The following is a 22,501-nucleotide window of genomic DNA, read 5'->3' on the forward strand; positions in this document are numbered from 1 at the left end:
AAATTAATTTTAAGATGGTTAAATGAAAATATGGTAAGGCCCACACGGTAAAAATGACTCAAGATATAAGGACATGATAAAAATGGCAAAATAGTGGAAATGGCACAATTCCGATACACAAGGATTCAGTTCTGTAAAACACATTATTATTGATATTATTAGCAGTATTATTATTTACCATGGACATTATATAGTGCTTCTACGTTTAATTTTATTGTTTTATTTCAGTATTAGGTGTGTGTTGTTGTTTGTTTTGTTTTTAATTGGTGCTTCAATTTATGTGATTTAATTACCGGTACTTATTAAGTTATGTGTATTAAAGTCAAATGATAATTATACTATTTAATAAGGTGCTTTTGTTTGTAACAAATAGTATATATTTGATTAAATTCTTAGCAATGTACTTACATGTTTCTCATTTGTTATTTAATTTTAACAAACTGCATGTATTTGTTTTGTTTTTTTAAATTTTGGCCCTTTTAATTACTTTACCACTTGTGACTTTCACTGTAAGCCTTTTCTGTAATTTTTACAGACTTGTTTCTGTAAAACGCCTACAGCGCAGGTCTGTTATCCTGATAACAGACACGAGTCTGTTAATATTTAAGAAATACAGAATTTCGTCCGTAAATATGACATACGGGTGTTTAAATTAAAGTGACGTCATCGGTCTTCCTGGGCGCCATTACTGTTAGACCGTTAGTTAGCGGCAAAGAGGAATCCCTCAACATCGAGCACAATAGTTGAACATTACAGTCAATACCAAACATTGCAGTTTTAGGTAAGTATACAGTAGGGACACATCTTTGTTTGACATAGATTGATTCTTAGCATTCGTAAAAATGTACGGTAACTGATTTATGAAATAGTAGGAATAGACTCTTCTACTTCTAGACAAATGGACATACATGATACTCACATACACTGTCACAGTGTTAGTGTTAGCACAGAGTAAAAATACACTCTGGTGTTAGTGCTAGGCCTAATATTTTTTCGCATTGTTTTTGGAGGCTTCAGTTCTAGTTGAGGCTACTCGGATGACATAATAATAACATTGATATAGAAAAAAAATATATGAACTATGAAGGGCTAACATTTCTGGGCTTCATTAAGTTCATAGTCTCAGGTCTGTAGGCTAGGCCTACCACTGAAAACCATTATTAAGAATTTATTGAATTGTCAATGCATTGTCTGGATAATGATCTTTAATTTTTTATTTTACTAATTTTTTTAGGCACAGCTTATTGCATCCTTGAGTGCCATTCCTGTCATCTATAGAGTGGGCTACCCAGCCTTTCTCTGGGTTAGTAAAATTTTTTCAAAGGTAGGCCCTACCGGTAAAGAAAAATTATAAGATTGAACTTACTGAAGATAATAATTTTGGGAGTTGAGCGCATTGTTAATGAAAACCAACACTTCCTGCCCTCTGCTTGGACCTTGAAATTTGAGGGGTGGTTGGACGAATGGTCTAACCATGGAGCTTATATAAGATCCATGGTCTAACATGGGCCTTAGTTAGGTCAGAATGAAGCCTATGTCTTTGAGTCAAGTGGCGTTGAAAGGAGTAAGATTGCCTGACTAACCGTGTTCATTTTTTCTGGGTCGTTCGTTTTCCTCCCACTGTTTATAAAAGACCTACGGTTAAAGCGATTATTGAAATAAAATTCTATGTTTATTAGTCCAAAAATGACCTAGTTCGTGTTGTGTGTGGATGTTAAATCCCATTTCTCTCTCCCAGCTTGAACCTTGGGGTAGGTCTTATTAGCAACAGGTGAATCCTATTTTAGTCTGCTTTTAGATTTACCTGTCATAGGTGCAGAGTCGCCACTGGTTAGTCCAAAAATCTGATCAGAAACCCAAGATGCGGTAACGATAGAAGAAAGCATGGGTTTTAACCCGGAAAGCAATGGGTGTCACGTTAGTTACAGCTACTACCAATATGAATCATGATCAGAAAAGTTCAACCTAACTTAAAGGAGCTAAATCTGTATTCTTTGGCCCCGAGAAATGAACACAATGGGTCGCAACGATAATAATCTATTATGAATGTCTATAAACTGATTTACATTCAGTCGTTTCTGTTTTTAGTGTAATTTGTAATCAGTTATGCTCGGCGAAATATGTCCAAATTGAATGGCAGTCTGGTTATTCCAGTATACACTGAAAGTGTTTGTGATATGTTTAGTCTCCTGGGGGGGTTGAATGGCTGAATGGTTAGCACGTGCGCGCTGTGCCATAAAGTCTGTCATTGAGTCAACTGGCGTGGTTTCGAATCCCCGGTTGTACGTGGCAAGGAGTAGGGTCGCCTGTCCAACCTCGTGGGTTTTTCTCCGGGTCCTCCGGTTTCCTCCCACTGCTAAAGACCCCTACGCGCAAGCGAATTATTGAAATAAAATTAAAACCATATGTTAGTCCTGAAATGACCTAGTTTGTGTCGAGTGGACGTTAAACCCCATTTCTCTCTCTCTCTCTTTAGTCTCCTGTTTGTGGACATGAAACTTCATTTTCTCGCACATTTAGCTCCCTTTTCCTTAATTAAAATGTGTTCTTTTGAAATGGATGTCGTAAGAAACAACCTGATTGAGAATATTTGTTTTGCAGGTGCATTTTTGAAATTAACCCAGATAACGCACAGAAATCATGAAAAAGAGGAAGACTCGAGTGTGCCAAAAAGTGGTATAACTAATCACTAAACTGTCAAACTTTAAATGGATGAAGTACAGTTACAACAATAGCAACAATATACCGGTACTGTGAGAAGGTATACGACGGTATAGATGCCACATTTTGGTTCAAGGTGCTTTAAATTCTGGACCACGGTTTGGTTAACATGGTACAGATATTTTAACTGTCCATTTTCATCCGATGCAGAATACTCCCCTGTAGTTCATGTGACAAGAAGGAGAAAAGATGGCTTTCGGCAATGAAACCTGTGTCCCGCTGAAAGTACATTCCCCTCCGGCGAACCACAAATCACGGATATAGGAACATTTTGAATCAAAAACGTCAGATGGAAAAGCAGTGGCTAGGGAGCTGGAAACACGTCAAAGAAGAAATACTGTGATATGTATCGTTGCAACCTATGATGCAATAATGTTCATGCATGCAAACTTTAGGGATAGGCCTATTGAGTTTATGGTTAGTTTTTATACACCAGCACATAGTGTGTATAAAATAGGTGATCAGGGACCGAGCCACAACCCTTTTATGAGTGATACTTTGTAAATGAGACTTTAAACGCACTGCAAGAAATCTTTTTAATGAATCTTCTTAATTAAACTTGATCTTCTTATTGTACTTTTGATAAGATGTCCGTTTACTTTAATGGAAAAATCTTTTGGTCATTTAATTTGTCCATCAACAATTTGGTACATTTGTAAAATTATCCTCAGTTCATTTTGTCTCTAAATATGCGGCCGTGTTGCATAAACATTAAAATTGTGTAACTCTCATCTACACATTTCATTTTGGGACTGGTTCATTAACTTTGTCAGTAGTCGAGTTCCATCTAAATTTTTATCTACGAGACTGAATCAATTTATGCCATTCTCACTAAGGAATGTACATGCTTAGGCAGAGTTATTGTGGAAAATTTAATGATATACATTTTCAAACAGAGATTAAGCTAATCATTGAAACAAGCTGTACATTTAAGGTGGAATAATAGGAATTCTGCATTGATGCTGTTCTTGTTTTAAAGTCATGATACTTTTGGGGTTCAATAATTGTTAGATTTTAAATTGTTCATTTAAACATTTAGAATGCAAATTCATTAATTCCAAAAATTTGAATGATTTCATTATTTCATTAGATCATGTTTTACTGTTATAATTTACTTTCATGTTGTTGATGTTTTAAATAATAGATTTGAGGTAAATATTACAACACCTTGGTTAAGATTTTAGAAAAAGATTTGAGGATAATTCTATTGTAACACACTGATTATATATTTGTAGAATAGATTCAGAATGTTGTTGTTCTACTATAAAAAAAATTCATTTGAATATTATAATGTAAATGTTACATGTACAAGAATTTGAATGGATAATTTCATTATTGTTAAATTTATATTTTGTTGCTACCCATTATTTGATACATCCATGGAAATTTTCACATACATTTTTTAATTGCTGGGAATTTTTGTTTGCTTGTCTTGTGAGAACTTGATAAATATTTTGGAGAGTTATTTCCCTTGTTAATAGGGCAACAAATTCTCTTTTTTTTTTTAAAGTCGTCACTATTCCATGTACAAATGTTCATTATTATTAATGAAGAATTATGAAAGGAGCTTTGTTTTTGTTGAAATATACCACCAAACTGCTTGACAGCCAAAGAATATGTTAGATCTCTAAACATTCTCCATATTGTAATATCAAATCTGCTCTTGATCAAATGTGTTAAAAATATGAATTTGTGGTTGACAGGTTTTTTTTTTTTTAAGGCAGTTGTTAGCTTTACTTACTGACAGTAATCTCCAATTTCCAGTATTTTCAGGTCTTTTATTATATCTTAAACTATCATGTAAAAGCATTTTTGAGGAATTAATTGTATCTTATATTGTTTTGAATAATTAAATTCTGTTTTAAATCTTAAGTAAATGTCTTTTTGATGCTTATCATACCATAAGTTTTTTACAGCTGTAAAACATTTTCCGTAAAATTTACGAACAAATGGCTGGCAGCTAGGTTGCCAATCTTTGGACGTAATTTTTACGACATGTTCGTAAAAATATATTTACGGTGTGTCGTAATTTTTACGTACATTGGTTGGCAACCTAGCTGCCAGCCATTTGTCCGTAAATTTTACGGAAAAAGTTTTACAGTGTTGTTGCCAGACATTTTTACCATGCATTTGTTACCTGTGGGATTATTAACTAAATTCGTGAAAGTATTTGATTTACAATAGTCGTGGTGATTTTAAGGTTGTTTTTCAACACATTTCAATTCTACTAATAAGTGTGGCGATTACTTGGAGAATAAAATCGAATACACGTGTATTTTTTTACACTGCAAATAATCTTTTATAGTCGATATACAGCGATAGAGAAAACAGGTATAAGGGTACATCTGATCTGGACATGCCCTTTATATATACAGTATGGCAATACAAGAATATTAATAATGTTTAATAACAATTTTTCATGAATGCTAGGCAAGCACCTGCGTGATCCCACACTTTCATTCTGGTACGGCCATACCGGGTTTTCATATAACGGACTTCCCCAAAGCCACTAAAGGCAGTTTAACGCCCTACTGTTTTCCTACTGGTCTAATGAAGACGGTCATACGCCATACAGTGTACTATGAGGGAAATTTTGCAACGGGATATTTTACGTGCACACCAATGTGTACACGGGGCCTCGGTTTTTCATTCCATTCGAACGACTATACGTTGTCCCTTGATAAACCTTCTCGCCCAACGCTGGGACACACAGAAAAGAAACCACAACAAATTTTATTATTCGATATTTATTGTTATTTTGTGCATATCAATTATGCACGTTATACATTATACAAATAGGCCTATCATGTGTATATTATAATTCAATGCATCACATTATACATTATACAAATATCATTTTGTATATTATAATTCAATGTATCACATTATACATTATACCAATATCATATACAATTTGAATATTATAATTCAATGTATCACATTAATTTTTATCTAAAGCTAACCACATGCGATTTTCGTCTGATTTATATCAGGTTTTTTATCACTCCACTCGTCAGCTTCACTTATTCTACTGCGAGAGTGAAAATCTACTGTTTTCCGAAGTCGGTAAATTCAGCATAAATCAGATGTAAGAACACAGTGGGAAAACTTTAGAGGTAAAATACGAAACACAGCATGGCTTTCATTTTGGATGACTGCCAGTTTGTCTTTATTTATATTCAACCAAATTGAATCTAAGCGCTTTAGTTATTTTCATATATGAAAAACAAACCATCCCGCCCTTCGTCGGTATTATCACTATATTACAATAATGGATTTCGGTAATCGTTTATATTTTTTTTAATAGCAATAAGAACTATTTGGTCAGAACTCACCAAAGTGTTCTCAATTAATTACAAAATGACTTTATTCTGTGTAAATAGAGAGGGAGAGAAATGGGGTTTAACGTCCACCCGACACAAACAAGGTCATTTCGGGACTAACATATGGTTCAATTTTATTTCAATAATTCGCTTGCAGGGGTCTTTAGCAGTGGGAGGAAACTGGAGGACCCGGAGAAAACCCACGAGGTTGGACTATGTAAATAGATTCGCGGAGTAGCAAAATATCCAAACATTCAACCCATATGATTCAGAATCATATTCAGCGGTATCATGTTTTAATTTTGTAATGACTAGATTACCATTAATAATTTCACCAGCACAGCGTGTTATCGACTCTTTAATATTTTCAACTTTAAAATAACATTTCGTTGGTTCCCATGTATATATTAATATAATTTATGGCATCTATTAAAATAATTTGCATAATAATTTGTTCGATGAAATATTTAAATAATCTTTATGATATGAACTATTTACAATAATGTACATGCGTATTTACAATAGTTATGAGTTTCATACAATAATAATGATAATAATAATAATAAAATTAACAAAAATAACACTTTAAAAGTCAGGTTCCAATTTTTCATTAAAATTTTCATTAAAATGTGATTTTGTTTTAAATGAAGACCTAAAATCAGATACAAATGTTTCATTAAAATGTCACTAAAATGTGATTTTGTTTTTAATTGAAGGCAGAGAACACTTTAATGCTCATTGTCAAAATCTAAATGAATTGTACTTACAATGCAACGGAATGATTGAAGGGGTGAATAAAATATTAAATGGATGAATATAAAAATGGATGAATAAAATTTTGACAATATAACGGAATAAAAATAACCCCACCTAGAGAGTTATATGTTGAGAAATTGAAAAACATTATTAATGCGTTAAAATTAAAAAACATTACTAATATACTTTTATTGATGCGTTGAAATTGAAAAACATTACTAATATACATTTATTAATGGAAATGATATGTTTGATTCCGATCCAGCGGTGATTTTAGTCAACCTGACTGACTGACAAAACGAACAACAAGGAAAGGGACTAATTAATGTAGAACACGACGACCAAACATTTTCTTGGGAACTTATTCAAATTATTTGGGACTGGTATTAAAAATTCCTTAATAAAAATCACAACTTAACATCTTGAAATCGAATGCTCTAAGTCTACGAAATGTACACAACAACAAATTCATGCGTTTATCACAGATAAATTAGTTATAAACTATAACACATGCTTATTGAAGAACAATTACTAATTTATTTTTGCAACGTTTCGAAGAATATTCTCTTACTGTATTCAAGCAAGTAATAATTTGTTATCAAGGTCACCATTTTACTTTTTAAAATAAACTTCACCTTTTCCAACGCCCTCTTACTAGCAACAAACTTTGACCAATCTCTTTTTACGAAACGATTTTAATGTTAAAACATTAAATTATAAGTTGTAATTTGACGTGCAGAATACTGCTATTAATACCACTAAAGAGAGAGTTAATATAGAATCACCACTAGTTCTTCGTCCACTATTAACAGTACAGCTGTGACAGCATTCTTCCCCTAATCTGTCACACGGCTCACCAGCATCTATTCTGTCACGACAATCTCTACTACGATCCCCGTAAGGACAGACTAAAGTAATAAAAAAAAATATGATTATGAAATAAAAATACTTGATAAATTATAGAATAATGATAATATTGAAACTTAATGTGTTATTTCTCGTTTGTCTATTGAGAAACATAGCGAAGGATGTGCAGAATCTATTACCACATTGTCCTCCATGTTCCTATTATATTTTTCTTCTGGTACACAATCTGCCACACCAATACAAATAAGACATATAGGACAAATCTTCGCCATACGGGCGAGGTCACTGGTTTGGTTCTTTCTTTCTTTTATAAATTTGAACCAAACAACCACAGGGAATTTGAAAACACCAGACACATTCAAATAAATGCAAAAGAATGGTCACAGATTTGGACAAGCGATTCGAAACCGGGAAAGGCGACTTTTTTTTCTTAGCAACGACTTGCAATAGCAAGTAGTACCAATCTACAAAAATAATAATTTCGACCAGATCCGAATGGTAAATCCGCCCATGCGCAAAAGGCGCAGTTCATACCGTGGTATAATAAATATAGAACTTAAATCGAAAATTAAACAAACAAAAGTGCGATTCTCCTGCACTTACGAATACGCAATGATTGTATACTGTCTAAAAGAGTCTGTAAATGATCAGAAATAGTTGGAAGACCAGACAATAGTGTCTGGTATACAAACTATTAAACTATGTACAACATTTGCTGGTTTTAAATCTAAACACATTACTATCTCCACATTATTAACACTTTACAGAGTATAAGAACCTTTCGTTTGATGTTTTTGTTTTGTATATGGACAAGTATTTGGTAAACCTTACATCGGGATATCTTTGAGTGTGAACATGAATGTCATTGTGAACACTTGTAGTATGTAATGAGGAATGACAGGGGAGTTAATAATTCAGTAGCAGTGACCCACATTTGTAATCCCAATGTGTTGTATGTGTTATTATATTTTATTACCTGCTTTGTTATTATCTCGTAATCTAAGACAAATCTGACAACATTGGAAGGAAATGGTGGTATTATAACATAATTGTCGCCCGCCTTGTAGAAGTACTTCAACACAACTTTCATTCTGAGCTGCTGTTATTTCTACACAAGGTGCCGGGGTGGTCAACTCATTAGCAGGAACATTCTTCTCAGTTGTGCTTGAACGAACGTCATTTCCAGTCATGGAGAACTGGGAAGTTGCCGAAGGTGCCATAGTCGTGGTAATGGTACCGGTACTGGATGTACGTGATGTAAGCATTCTGGGGGTTTGAATTGTCGTTGGATTGGTGGTTGCGGTTGTCCCCTTAGTTGTAGTTGTTCTTGTACGTGTTGTTGGTCGAGTTGTCGTGGTTGTTTTGACAGTTGTTGTCGGTAGAGTTGTCGTGATTTTTCTGGTAGTTGTTGTAGGTCGAGTTGTTGTTGTTCTGGTAGTTGTTGTTCTGGTAGTTGTTGGTCGAGTTGTCGTGGTTCTCCTGGTAGTTGTTGTTGGTCGAGTTGTCGTGGTTGTTCTGGTAGTTGTTGTTGGTCGCGTTGTCGTGGTTGTTCTAGTCGTTGTTGTTGGTCGAACTGTAGTTGTGGTCGCACGTGGTGTTGTTGTGGATGGTGGATCCGGAACTCCTCCTGTGTAGTTACATGTTGCACAGCAATCTATATCGTAGTAGATTCCATTCGATTGTTTGTAACCACATTCTCCGATCTGGCATGTTTTGTTTTTATCACCGTAAGGACAATCTGTAGCAATAGGAGGGGGGCATAAAATAATTAATAAGTTATCTACAAGAATAATCTAACTGATATTTTTTTTAGATAATAATTTTAAATTTTAAATTATTTTTTTTATTACATTACATTAAAATATAATATTTTGTTGTAAATTAAGCCAAATTTAAGAAACATCAGTTATATCAGGGCATGTTAAGATTAGGAATTAGTATGCACAGACATGGTAGAATATCAAGATGCATCACACTGTATATAAATATATTAAATAAGAACATATTTTGCAGATATAGGTATTAGAATATAGCGTTATTTAAATAAGGGATATTAATACTTCAAACAGTAGATATGAGAACACATACATGCTATAACACACTGATATGATTATTCCGCAATTATTAACTTTCTAAATAATATGTTATAGAATACGATACGGGTGCTGATTTAGCTACAATAAGTACAAACAATCATTAAATAATTCTCAATGTTTTTGCGCTAAAGAGTTCTTGAATGAAAAGATATCAAAATCATTAGATCCAGTGGTAATATAGCGTTTAAAGTTGACAGTCAAATAAATCTATAAACTGTTCCTTTGTCGCCTTCCGGTTTCGCCCAATTTCTTTAAATCAGAAACTTGAATTCCAGCACCGTTTGTGTGTGTGTGTGTGTGCGGGTGTGTGCGTGTGTGGTACGCCAATGTAACGTTCGATGTACGCATGTTGGGAACACCAATATCAGGTGTGGTATGAAAATTTGCGTAGCGATTTACCGGTGTAAAATGCGATATACCCATGTGTAAAGCGTGATATAATTATGTGTAAAGTGCGGTGTACCCCATATGTAAAGTACTAAATACTCATGCATAAAGTGTGATCCCATTTATAATTTGCGATCCATATATGTGTAAAGTACTATATATACTCATGTGTATCATGTAAAGTATGTGTAAAGGGTGGCATACCTATGTGTAAAGTATGATGTGCCAATGTGTAAAGTGCTATATACTCATGTGTAAAGTGCAATGTATCATGTTAAGTCAAATATCATGTGTAAAGCGTGATACATCCATGTGTAAAGTACGATATACCCATGTGTAAAGTGCGGTGTACCCATGTGTAAAGTACGATGTACCCACGTGTAAAGTGCTATATGTACTCATGTGTATCATGTAAAGGGTGACATACCTATATGTAAAGTACGATGTGCCAATGTGTAAAGTGCTATATACTCATGTGTAAAGTGCAATGTATCATGTTAAGTCTTATATCATGTGTAAAGTGTGATACATCCATGTGTAAATTACGATATACCCACGTGTAAAGTGCTATATACTCATGTGTAAAGTGTGATATACCCACGGAATGATTTACCCTTGAAACGTGATGTCCGTTCCGATTTACCCGAGTGTCTACCAATGGGAGCCTTCATTTACCCTCAATGGTATGACGTTCCGTATAGCTACTGAAGTTCGAAATTCCCGTTACAACAAAATAACAGCAAGCGACACGACCTCGTTTAATCAAATATCAGAGAACAATGTTTTTATGTTGATCAATGGGGTGCTATTGTGCAGATCGTTACATGTGCTTATTAGACTGAATTATTACATGTAATATGTTTAGTTTTAAAACCAATGCAAACACAATAAACATACAGTAAATATAATAATAAAGACAATTCATAAATAAGATATCATAACAAGACTAAATAATTGGTGAAATTATTGTTGATTTCGTCTGCTGCCATATTAACAAGAAGACATGCTTACCCAAACAATTTTTTTTTTCAATATATAAAACTATTTATAATAAATAACTGCTATAACGACACCGATACTAGCATAATGACAAACAACGACACAGACATATTGAACTCGGAAATTCTCTTTGATAATTTAATGGCGATTAATATTCGATAAATAAACCTTAGGGTTTAAGCAATATTGGAAATGATCTTTTTAAACTTTAATTTGTACGCGTGATATAATATATAGTTTTTTGTACCAATAGAATTTCCGATCAACACAATGACATGGAAAAACAATGCACGCGGTTTTATATACCGCTCAATATTTTCCAGCAAAAAATATATTTTTCATAAATGTGGATTTGTACCTCAAAATTGAACTTTCTGCAGACTACGAAAAACTAATGTACCCTGTGAAAATAATTGGGTACAAACATTAAAACGAATGCTGGGACAGATTATGGTGTAAGTTAGGACAGGGCAGAAAGTAGCCAGAAGGAGAAATCTAAAGCTTCCTGAAAGAAATACTATACAATGGAATTAAGAATGAAAGATCCACAGCCATTAACCTATTGAAAGAAATTCGCGGCAATATTTATTTTACAGGACATCTGTGTATTATTAGAATATTTTTCCGACTAAGATAATTGACTATTAAAAACAAAAAACATTTTATAAGTTGGTGAATGTGGATCCTTCATATCAAACATCTAAAAGGTATGGGAACTAATTACAAAGGTTTTACTATACAGGGAGAAACACATCAGGGTTAGAGACTGATTAAATCTAAATTTATCTTCTAAACTAAACAAGAATAACTTGTGTAAGTTAGGTAACTCTAAGGTGTTGTTAACTAAGACAGGTAACTCTATCAAACTGCATGTACTTACAAGAACTAACGGTTTTAATTCTCTGGCAGGATAAACAACAACTAGCCCGCACGGAAGAAAGATAACACATTTCTGGACTATGTCCTATGACCACTGCACAACTTGCTCCACCAAAGATATCATTCTTGTCGTCTGCGCAAACTGAAAGGTAAACCGATTCTTATAATCAAATAACTTTCAATGAAGTCAATGGGTTAAAAAATAAATTGTCAGTCCACGGGCTTATTCCAGTTGTTTATTTCTCAGGTTGTTTGATAGTGTGACTGGCCCACGGGTACATGAAGGGAATTCACATATCTCTTCGATGTGAGCCAAAGCAAAGGGAATTCCCCACGACGAAGTCAGTAGGAAGTATATCTAAACTTCAGACAACACAGGACCAGTGCCTGTGCACAGGACAGAACAATCTTGGCGTCCCCAGATTACATCCCTGTTGCGATGGCCTGTTTTTATAACTTTGACGCTGTACTGTTTGAGATAAGACTTGGAAATCGAAACCCGGGTGTTAATACTCGAATAATGTATCCTCATAATGGTATTGATATTGCTACTAGATTATTGTGTCCAGAAAAAAAAACCGTTTTAGAAAAATGACCGAAATGTGGTCTGAAAAAAAAAGGAAATTTCACAAGAGGCAACTTTCTTTATAAAATGGTACCAGAGGGTAGAATGTGATTTTGTGATGGTCGTTATAATGAAATATCTAATAAATATTAGAAACATGAATGACATCTTACCAGGAGCACTGGTTGTTGTAGACACTGTAGTAACTGGTACTGTTGTAGCTGATGGAACAGGTATTCTATAGTTACACGTTCCACAACATTCTTCGCTGTAATTACCACCTTTAGTAGTTCTGAGACCACAGCCATTCGATTGGCAACCGTAACCTTTATCGCCATATTCACAACCTGGACAAACAGAATATAAACTAATACAAGTGCGTTTGGATTGTTTGGAGTTTATTTTGCATAATAATTACTCCTCTATTACCAGTCTGGAGTAATAGGGAGATCAATTGAGTGATCCGTTATAAACAGAATCTTAATCTGAGATTAAGAAATATATTTATCTTTTATAACGTCAATAACCATGAGCCACGCCCAATACCAGCTTGGCGTTAAAAAACCCCAACATATTATTTCTTCCGATCCCTCTATCTGGTATTTTTATATATAAAAAATATTTTTGTCTAAGTAAAACAGGATTTTGTTATGAACATAGTATTGCTTACCGTAAACACCTATATAATGTTTTTTACAAGACGAACAGCAGCGCCCTCTCACCAGAGCTTGATAACAATAAGCTGGGTAACCATCGACGAATTGTTGACATGTTTCTCCATTAAATGCCACACCAGTTATGTCACCAAATGGACAAGATTCTAGAGAAAAACAAAAAAAAAAAAACACATGAATAATAAAAACAACACATGAATAATACTCCCTTAATAAATGAAAACGACTGGGCGCAACGGCATAATCTTACATCAAATTCCAGCTGCCAAGGATTCTCTTACGTGCACGCCAATGTGTACACAGGACCCTGGTTTTTCGTCCCATCCGAACGCCTATACGTTTTCTCTTTCAAAGCCCTTCGTCCTGCACCACCGACAAAGGGGAACCATGCCGGAAAATCCTGATGAAATTTCTGGCCAATACCGGGATCAAACACGGGACCTCCAGGTTAATGAGCCAACGTCTTACTCACTTAGCCAACGCGGCCAATATTTCCTTTATAACATTTCCTGTATAATGTTTTATAAATATCCCCACCTTCTCAAAAATCATAACCGAAAAACTATGTTTATATAAGTTTTTTTGTGACATTTAATTACAGTATTTGTTTTGGAAATGAAATGTACAAATTATTAAGTAGGCTATAAAACAAAAAATATTACCGTCTAGAGCTGGAGCTTTGAAATCGTAAACACATACTCCATCTATACACCACTAAAAAAAGAAATATTGATATTTTAATATTTTTTTCCCATATAAATTCATTTCTTCGATTACAACATTGGTGTATAATAAAAGAATATATGTGTGAACAATAATATGAATATTTTGAAAACAGCGATATAACCCGTATCCATGGGAGATAATGAAGGTTAGACAATTCTTACCTTATTGTTACCGCATGACGTTCCTCTTGGGGCAACTTGTTTAATGCACGAGCCGTCAGATTGAGGATCCAAACAAAATAACGACACACATATATCGGTTAGATTACCGAATTCTAAACCCTACAACAAAATAAAACATTAAATATGAGAGGGAATGGCTCCATGCACGAAATTAATAACATACAGTTCATCGATTTTGTGAAATTCGTCGACTGTCTTTTGATAGTTGATAACGGCACATGTTTGCTTTTTGTGGAAACGACCCAACGGGAGTTGATTGGAATATGAGTTTTATGCCAAAAATTGCTAGGCGAAAGTTCATGAAATATAGTACATGTACTTACTTTACACATTCTAGAACTGGAACCATAAATATGTTGACAAGTTTGATCAGGTGTTGATAATTGACCTGGCATAATATTGGTTACATCAGGTATCTTACTACTGGCTAGTGCTAAGCTTAAACATTGTCGTCCTCGGCTGTAAAAAAAGGAGGATAGTGACTATTAAAACTGAGGATTCTGATTGCCCCAAACTCACCCAGATCAGCTATATTATATTCAAAACGATATGCTCTTTCGTAGATTATATGCTATGAATAATCATCTCCTCTAATACTATGACAATCTCGAGTTTGTTATCTGGTAATACTGTGGATCTTCTGGTAATACACCAACAATTGAATATCACCTGGTGATGCTAGGACCAACCCACCAATTATCTCCTAGTAATGTTACGAAGAATGGGTCAATTTGTTTGGTAATGCTATAATGTTACTACAAAAGACCATTTACTGGTAATGCTGCACAGATAATACATTTTCTAGAGATGCTAAACCAAATGGGTTATCTCATGGTAATGTTTTGAATAATGATTGATCTCTTGGTAATACTACATGGACTGTTTCCCGGTATTGCTGCGAATAATGGTTCATTTCCTGGTAATACTGCAATGTTATGCTAGTATTCTGTATTGAACCTTGCTTACCTTGTTGCTGCAATAGTTTTTAACGTGTTTCTGAAATAGCTAACAGAACAGGTTGAGAATTTCCATGGGTTTGTTCGGGTAGTTGGAGTATGATCATAGGAACCGGCTGTCATGATATATCTATCCGAATCTTTACATCCACTAGTCACACCATCATGTTTGGCACCAAGACTGAAAAAAGTAACAGATAAATCACATCGTCATAATAAAGATATTGGGAATTCTTTTGGCGTTTGAAGGATAATTCTGTTCTGCAAATATCAATTCTTTAGATACTTCATATTGCAAATATTGATTCTCTAGGTACTTCATCCCGCAAATGTCAATTCGTGAGATACAGTTTAACCGGACCATTGTTAGCCCCCAATACGAATTTGTGAAAGCACCTAGCAGATATGAAAAAACTATTTGAACACTGGACACAAATTCAGTTTCAGTAAAATATTTTACCTGTGACCCAATTCGTGTGTAGCCGTTTCCACACATTGGTAACCGCCTTCATCTTCTACAACAGATGTAGCTTGTCCTGTGGTCTGACAGACTGCACCAATATATGCTAAACCTGAAGTAAAGTATATAAAAATATTATTATTCAACCAATATATTAGATTTATGCAATCAGATCGGTGAATCGTCTTAATCTCATCAATTGTTCGGTCGTTAGTATATGCGTAATCTCTATATAATGTAAATAAAACAACATTAAAGTCTCCGAGGGTGATTTGACCGATATAGAAATCTGTAATCTGTAATAGGAATATGCACCGCCATATTTATGTTTGCCGAAATCTGCCTGAATCTATAACCCGGGAGAATATTTTGATTTTGTTTTCTTAATTAAATGTTAAATAACCAGTATAAGAACACATTTGCATGGATTAAGCCGTAAAAATTGATATTTTCCGAAAAATATCGGACACGGTTGCTTTAAATTAATCAAATATATTTAATGACGTACCTGCAGTGGAGTTATATTTTATATTGTTCTGTTTTGAATATAAATCATACCTGAAATAATAGAACATGAGCTTAGCAAATATTTCACACACCTATTTGAATAGGACCAATTGTAAACAGGTATTAAACAGATTTCGCAAAACATTGTTATTCTCTTGAATAACTGATAATCGTATTACATTCCGGGTTCATAATAGCTGGCCATAAATATGTAACTATATACAGCTGATTTTCTTCCAGGTGAATTAATATGTCAGGTTGAACTCCGGGAGTTTATAATTATACAGGTTTTCTTTCTCGTGAATTATCGTGAATGTCTTTGACATAACAAAACACGGTTCTTTTTTTTAATAGGAAACTATCACAGGTTTTATTACACAAGCACGACGTTTCGACGAGTATTCCCTTGTCGTTATCAAGATTGTGTAATAAAGAATTGTATTATGTTAATGTTTTTCCAGTCGCTAAATGCCACTATAGTTGTACACCATTCCAGAATTTAAAGATAACAATGAGGTCATGGTAGGCCAGACTATGAATATTTTGAAATCGCGAAATACGCTGCATGCTTTTAAAAACATTATTGATCTGATACCTTGTAAATAACATGTTATGGTCATATTGAGGTAAACTATCTGATGAGGCAACCCAATCCCTAAAATCTTCTAAAACGGTATCTGCATCGACCTGATCACGTGGACTGTGGACTTCTCGTATGGTTTCTGTCCACCTTGCAGTATTTGACGTCTGCAACAAAAACACAATATCGATAAGTAACACACATATTTCAAATTTTAAAACTTAAAATTACATCGTACACAGAAGTTGGTATATTCTTTGAAGATTGAATGTTTTCTATAGAACTTGTGAAGTTTGCTTTACAACAAAAATGATGCACCCCTCTCAATTACATGAACTGACCTTGGATATTACGAGAGCAACAAGTCGAACAGTTATACCAAACTCAGCTACTAAATTTTTATATCGTAGGCTCATCTAGAAAATATTGAGAAAAATAAATATAATTTTACGACATAAATGATATAATTTTATTACATGAAAATAATGAAAATAATGATATAATTTTATGAAATAAATGATATAATTTTATGAAAAAAATGATATAATTTTATGAAATAAATGATATAATTTTTAAAATAAATAATATATATATAATTTTTAGAAAATGATATAATTATTAGAAAAATATGATATAATTTTTAGAAAATAATGATATAATTATTAGAAAATTATGATATAATTTTTAGAAAATTATGATATAATTTTTAGAAAATTATGATACAATTTTTAGAAAATTATGATTTAATTTTTAGAAAATTATGATATAATTTTTAGAAAATTATGATATAATTTTTAGAAAATTATGATATAATTTTTAGAAAATTATGATATAATTTTTAGAAAATTATGATATAATTTTATGAAATAAATGATATAATTTAAAGAAAATATTGATGTAACTCTATAAAAATAATGACATGAATGCTGGAATAAAATTCATATTATTTTCTTGGTGCGCCATTTTTACCAGAACCAGCATTTCCATATCTACTTGGACAGCATATGCTTAGACACCTGCCCGGGGCTCAGTGACCCTAGATTCATTTTGAAAATTAAGGTTCATATTGAGGGGTTAGGAGCCCCAGTACATTGCTTTGAATTGAATTTGAATTTATTTTGTAAAGATTGTCCGGAAGTCTAGTATAACAATGAGGTACGAGATATACACACACGATCAGAGGTACGGATATGACACTGGACATGAACAGAAAGTTTATTATGTGAAAATTAAAATCGTCACACCTATATTAATAAAATAACTTACCCCGTTAGCTATAATAGCATAATACAATCGTATCTTGTTGATAGCATCAGTTCCTTTATTTGTTGCTGTACTCTTTAAATAATAACTGGAAAAATATAATACAAATGTAAAATTTTATCCTTGGGCTACACAGTATAAAAGATAGTGACATGCTCCGTAATGGTAAAAGTCATTCATTTCTTGTTTATTATTATTCATAATTCAATTTTATATTCCAATTGTTCTGGAAGTAGATCACGTTGTTGCATAATATAATAAGGTTTTTTTTATGGATGTTTGGGTTGTAAAAAAAATATCATTATGCCTGTCGGGCTATTTTCAAATATTTAAATAATGTTTTGAAAAATGTTTAGTTCACTTATGTCACATCTAGGACATATAATACATCATGTATCTAGTCATGTTGTAAACCATTTACTGAATTTTAAAAATCAGTTCAATAAAGATGCTGTTCTAAAAAGACCGAATAAGACGTACCGGGGGCCCTTATTAAGCATGTTAATGGGTGTCCATACTTCGATTGTGACTGAGTATTCTATTTTGAGTGATAATTAATAAATTTAGTTGAATATATTTTAGTTTAATATCCTTATTGACGTTTGTATAATTTATACAGTTGGGGTTTTTTTTAGGTTTTTTTTTAAATCCTATATTCTAAATCTTTAAATCATTTTGAGTACATTAATTAAAGCATGGATTAAGCCGTGAAATATTAAATATTGACCGAAAAGGGCTAATGGCGATCATAGTTTTAAAAATATGTTATAATCTTTTCCCCGTTACATTTTAGTTGAAAGTACATACATAATTCATTTTGAAGAGAAATCAACAGATTGTTCAATAGATATCAACTTTCATAATTACAAAACTTAATGAGATTTATTACTTTTCCTCAATTATTATTTGGATGAAAATGACCAAGTAATTGATTCAAACAAATTGATTCAAACAAAAGTTATAATGTAGCCCGTTGAATAATTTCCTTTACAATTATGAATATACATTCAAAGCGTTTCTTGTCAAACAACTCGTTCCTCTTCTCCAAATACGTTCACATATAGATGTAAAACTCAAGTATGTTGAATTAGGTTTTAGTTTTTAAAGCTGACTTTGATGTGTAGAGTAGCTCTGGGTAAAGTCAATATATAGAACATGTGTTGTAGGTAAATCGTCACCTTGGACCATCACGTTTGTCGGGACTTAGATAAATACCAGCCATTATTCACAGTAATAATCAGCATTTCAAGCTCATAGAAAAATATAAGAAAGCTAGAACAATTGGAAAACTTTTTGAAGCAAATTTTAAGACATCTTAAAAGAACTTTGAATTATGCTATCATTGTTCCGTTAAAGCCACTCGTCGTCATTACTTTTCACACTAAAATGTACTTAAACTGATTATTTAAAATTTAAACATGCATTATGCAAGAGATAAATCTGCCAATTGCAGATCTTTCGTTGGGCCTGAAATATTATATAAGCTATTAATTAGACATTTATTAACATGACAAGACCATAATCAACTCTCAATGCCATCGGATATCTCCGATATTAAGTATTAGAACGGTTCAGCCATACTTTTTTATTTAATTAAAATTGGAGAAGCAAGGCCTATCTTCGAACAATCAAGCACACATCTTGTTAAGCCTTCAATGGCTAATATCTTCACTCGCAATACAGTAATTTGAATGAAATTTTCAACATATTCCTGTTTCATTATCTATTGTATTTTCGAACTATTATAGCAAGAAAGGCTAGCTCTTGATCTAAATCTTACATAATGTATCTTTAATTAAGACAGCATAAACAACACGCCAACGGTAAAAATCTCGTGACATGGATTCTTTTAAATTGTTTCAATGGCATTTAGTAACTGAACTGGAATATACAGGTGACAATTCTATGGAATACAATTACTGCTTATTACTGAGTGGCGTTTCGATAATGACTATAGACGCCTATAGCCGAAACGTCGCTCAGTAATAAGCAGTATATTCCATAGAATTATGACATGGATTCAATTAGATTAACACTGGGCCCATCATAATACTTTACCTAACCCTTATAGGTGGCGCTTTCTTGTTTATATCGTCTGCGGAATGTTCCGAAATTTGCATTTAACCCGCATGATGATTAATGATTATCTTCAATTTATTAGTTAAAACAATTTCTTATTGTTTTAATTAAAATAACAAAAAGACTTGAGTAGAGAAACTGTCACAGTTCTACAAATAAATGTCAAATTTGAACAAATAACAGTCCCACGTAAATGCTACACTCTTGAACTATTTAATACAAAGTAAATAATTGAAAAGTTGTTAAGTGAGGTGAATCACGTACAGAACAGTCTACAGTACATAGAAATAAACTAATGTATGGCAACATTTGTTAGTCGAATTTACGGGAAACGATTTTTGTTTGGAATAAGTATCATCTATATGATAAATAAAAATAAAATAAATTGATGGGTGTTTCTATTATTACAGTCACGTCATGCTTTACACTGCACTCTCCTTATTTCCAGATAGTTTTTCAGACGACGGAATCTCGACAACTTATCCAACTTAACAGCCCAAATTTTCGCAGTTTGTCATTTGCATTCTTCAGTAGGGTAGTCATGTTTCAGATTGGGGAGATTGTAATATAATAGAACTTACTATCTATATATTGAATAATCTATGGTCATAATAATATCAACATAATATTCCTTTAACTGTCGTTTAACACGTGAAGGTGCTATTACAACTGTTTCTTCACGTTTTGTCTCTGTTGAATATATTCCTGAAATTAGAAAATTACCATTTAACGTTGCCCCCAATTTAAATAAAAAAAACACCCCACAAAAAAAATATACAACATAGATGGGTTTCTATCTGAAATAACAATATTAAAGATCTCGCTCCCTAACCTTAAAAAATCTCGCTGACGGCGCCCATTGGGTCATTTTCGGAATCAATTTAACTTGTCAACAACAGTTTCAACTGTAAACATTGGGATTAAATCAACATCTCACCTTCTTTATAATCATGATTTTGGGGAGGTAATTCTGGTTGCTCATTTAAAATATATTCTTCTCCTTCATTTTCATCTACGTCGCGTCGGAATCGATGAGATTTTCTTAACGTATATTCTTTGCCATTATACCTTATAGATCCCTCCTTGAATAGAGACAGAAATATATGATATTAGTCAATAAGTTATTAGACCCCTCCAAGAAAAGAGACAGAAATGGATGATATAAGTCAATAAGTTATAGCCCCCCCCCCCTTTCAATACGGAAAGTAATATTTAATAAGTTAATTAGAACCCTCCTTGGATAGAGACAGAAATAATTGATAATACTTATTAAAATAAGTTATTGCCCCTCCTTGAATAGAATTGAATATATCGAATTCCAACTGCCAAGGGATCTTTTACGTGCACGCCAATGTGCGCACATGACCCCTGTTTTTCGTCCCATCCGAACGACTAGACACCTGTGCTTGTTAGGCCCTCCGTCTTACGCCGGTGACAAGGGGAAACCACACCGGAAAATACCGATGAACTTTCTCGGCCAACACTGGGATCGAACCCGCGATCACCAGACCAGAAGATTTTGTACACCAGAAAATGCTAAAGATACTACCTTCGGGCAAATACAGTTCACAATTTTAGTGTGGACTACTGATTAAAATTAAAAATTAAAAAACTATTTTGCTTCGGATTCCATTTTTAGAAAAAAAAATATATAATATATATAAAGAGAATAACATAAACTAACCAACTCTAAAGCTGTTTTTGCATCTTCTAGTTTTGAACACTTTATAAGAACTGCTATTAAAGAAGTTACATCTTGATATGCTACATTTTCCTGAAATAAAATAAATTAAATCAGAATTACATCAAAATGTGATGGATAGTGTTTTTGTTTCATTACCATTTTAAAAACATTTTTGCGATTGGCTTTCAAGTTGTTGTTTTTTTATATATATATATAAACAGTAATTGGCTTTTGTGGTTTTATTTTTGATATCTGGAGGTTATACATATGAAAACCTAAACTCATTAGACTTCCTCTTTCTGGAGTACTACTCTTTATGTCGATTCGACAGACCTCGGTGGTACTATTACACACACTGATTTTTCATTTTTTCCGCCTTGACAGTGGTGCAGGGAATAGGGTCTGACAAGTAAAATCTTCTAGTCGTTCGGCTAGGACGAAAAATCAGGGCTCACCGGTGTACTCATAGAGTCATGCAAAGGAGTAGGAGGTTAAACCCCAGTTTTTTTTTGGTATTTATTGACTTATGAATGCTGATTGCCTTTTTGGATCTCGTGGAGTAGCAAGAGGAGACATAGTAGATACTTACGTCTAACAATTGGGACTCTTCTGGTACGATCACGGAATTGCCATTTTCTGTAGGATTAATTGTATATACACGGACTTTAGGTGATACGTCATAGTTTCTCTGTAAGTCTGATGTTATATTTACATGTGCTATAGTGATCTGTATTGGTAGAACGTCGGGTAAAGAACAGCCAATGAAATTATGCAGAATTCGTACATGGGCAGTTTCT

General features: G+C 33.3%; 1 protein-coding gene and 1 long non-coding RNA gene across 3 annotated transcripts in view; one reads left to right on the forward strand and one right to left on the reverse strand.

Moving 5' to 3' along the window:
• Nucleotides 1-518: 518 nt before the first annotated feature.
• LOC126811208 (uncharacterized) lies at nt 519-4,598 on the forward strand. The gene is made up of 3 exons (XR_007675430.2): nt 519-781; nt 1,235-1,303; nt 2,602-4,598. It is a non-coding gene; the product is annotated as an uncharacterized LOC126811208 (long non-coding RNA).
• Nucleotides 4,599-5,449: 851 nt separating this feature from the next.
• The window catches only part of LOC126824627 (zinc metalloproteinase-disintegrin-like MTP4), a 30,526-nt gene continuing 13,474 nt past the window's right edge, over nt 5,450-22,501 (reverse strand). The window contains exons 2-19 of one of the 2 annotated variants that reach the window (XM_050553893.2): nt 22,294-22,499; nt 21,705-21,794; nt 20,958-21,102; nt 20,602-20,725; nt 17,945-18,029; nt 17,020-17,094; nt 16,694-16,845; nt 16,100-16,149; nt 15,592-15,703; nt 15,142-15,312; nt 14,499-14,634; nt 14,155-14,274; nt 13,930-13,981; nt 13,264-13,413; nt 12,767-12,940; nt 12,030-12,170; nt 8,644-9,405; nt 5,450-7,708 (exon numbers count right to left, since the gene is read on the reverse strand). In XM_050553893.2, the coding sequence (XP_050409850.2) occupies nt 7,515-7,708; nt 8,644-9,405; nt 12,030-12,170; nt 12,767-12,940; nt 13,264-13,413; nt 13,930-13,981; nt 14,155-14,274; nt 14,499-14,634; nt 15,142-15,312; nt 15,592-15,703; nt 16,100-16,149; nt 16,694-16,845; nt 17,020-17,094; nt 17,945-18,029; nt 20,602-20,725; nt 20,958-21,102; nt 21,705-21,794; nt 22,294-22,499 (2,939 nt within the window). In that variant the 3' untranslated portion in view covers nt 5,450-7,514. The remainder of the gene's footprint in view (nt 7,709-8,643; nt 9,406-12,029; nt 12,171-12,766; nt 12,941-13,263; nt 13,414-13,929; nt 13,982-14,154; nt 14,275-14,498; nt 14,635-15,141; nt 15,313-15,591; nt 15,704-16,099; nt 16,150-16,693; nt 16,846-17,019; nt 17,095-17,944; nt 18,030-20,601; nt 20,726-20,957; nt 21,103-21,704; nt 21,795-22,293; nt 22,500-22,501) is intronic. The other variant, XM_050553894.2, reaches the window with a different exon arrangement.

This window comes from Patella vulgata, chromosome 6 (genome assembly GCF_932274485.2).
Source record: "Patella vulgata chromosome 6, xgPatVulg1.2, whole genome shotgun sequence".
In the NCBI taxonomy this organism is placed as follows: Eukaryota; Metazoa; Mollusca; class Gastropoda; family Patellidae; genus Patella; species Patella vulgata.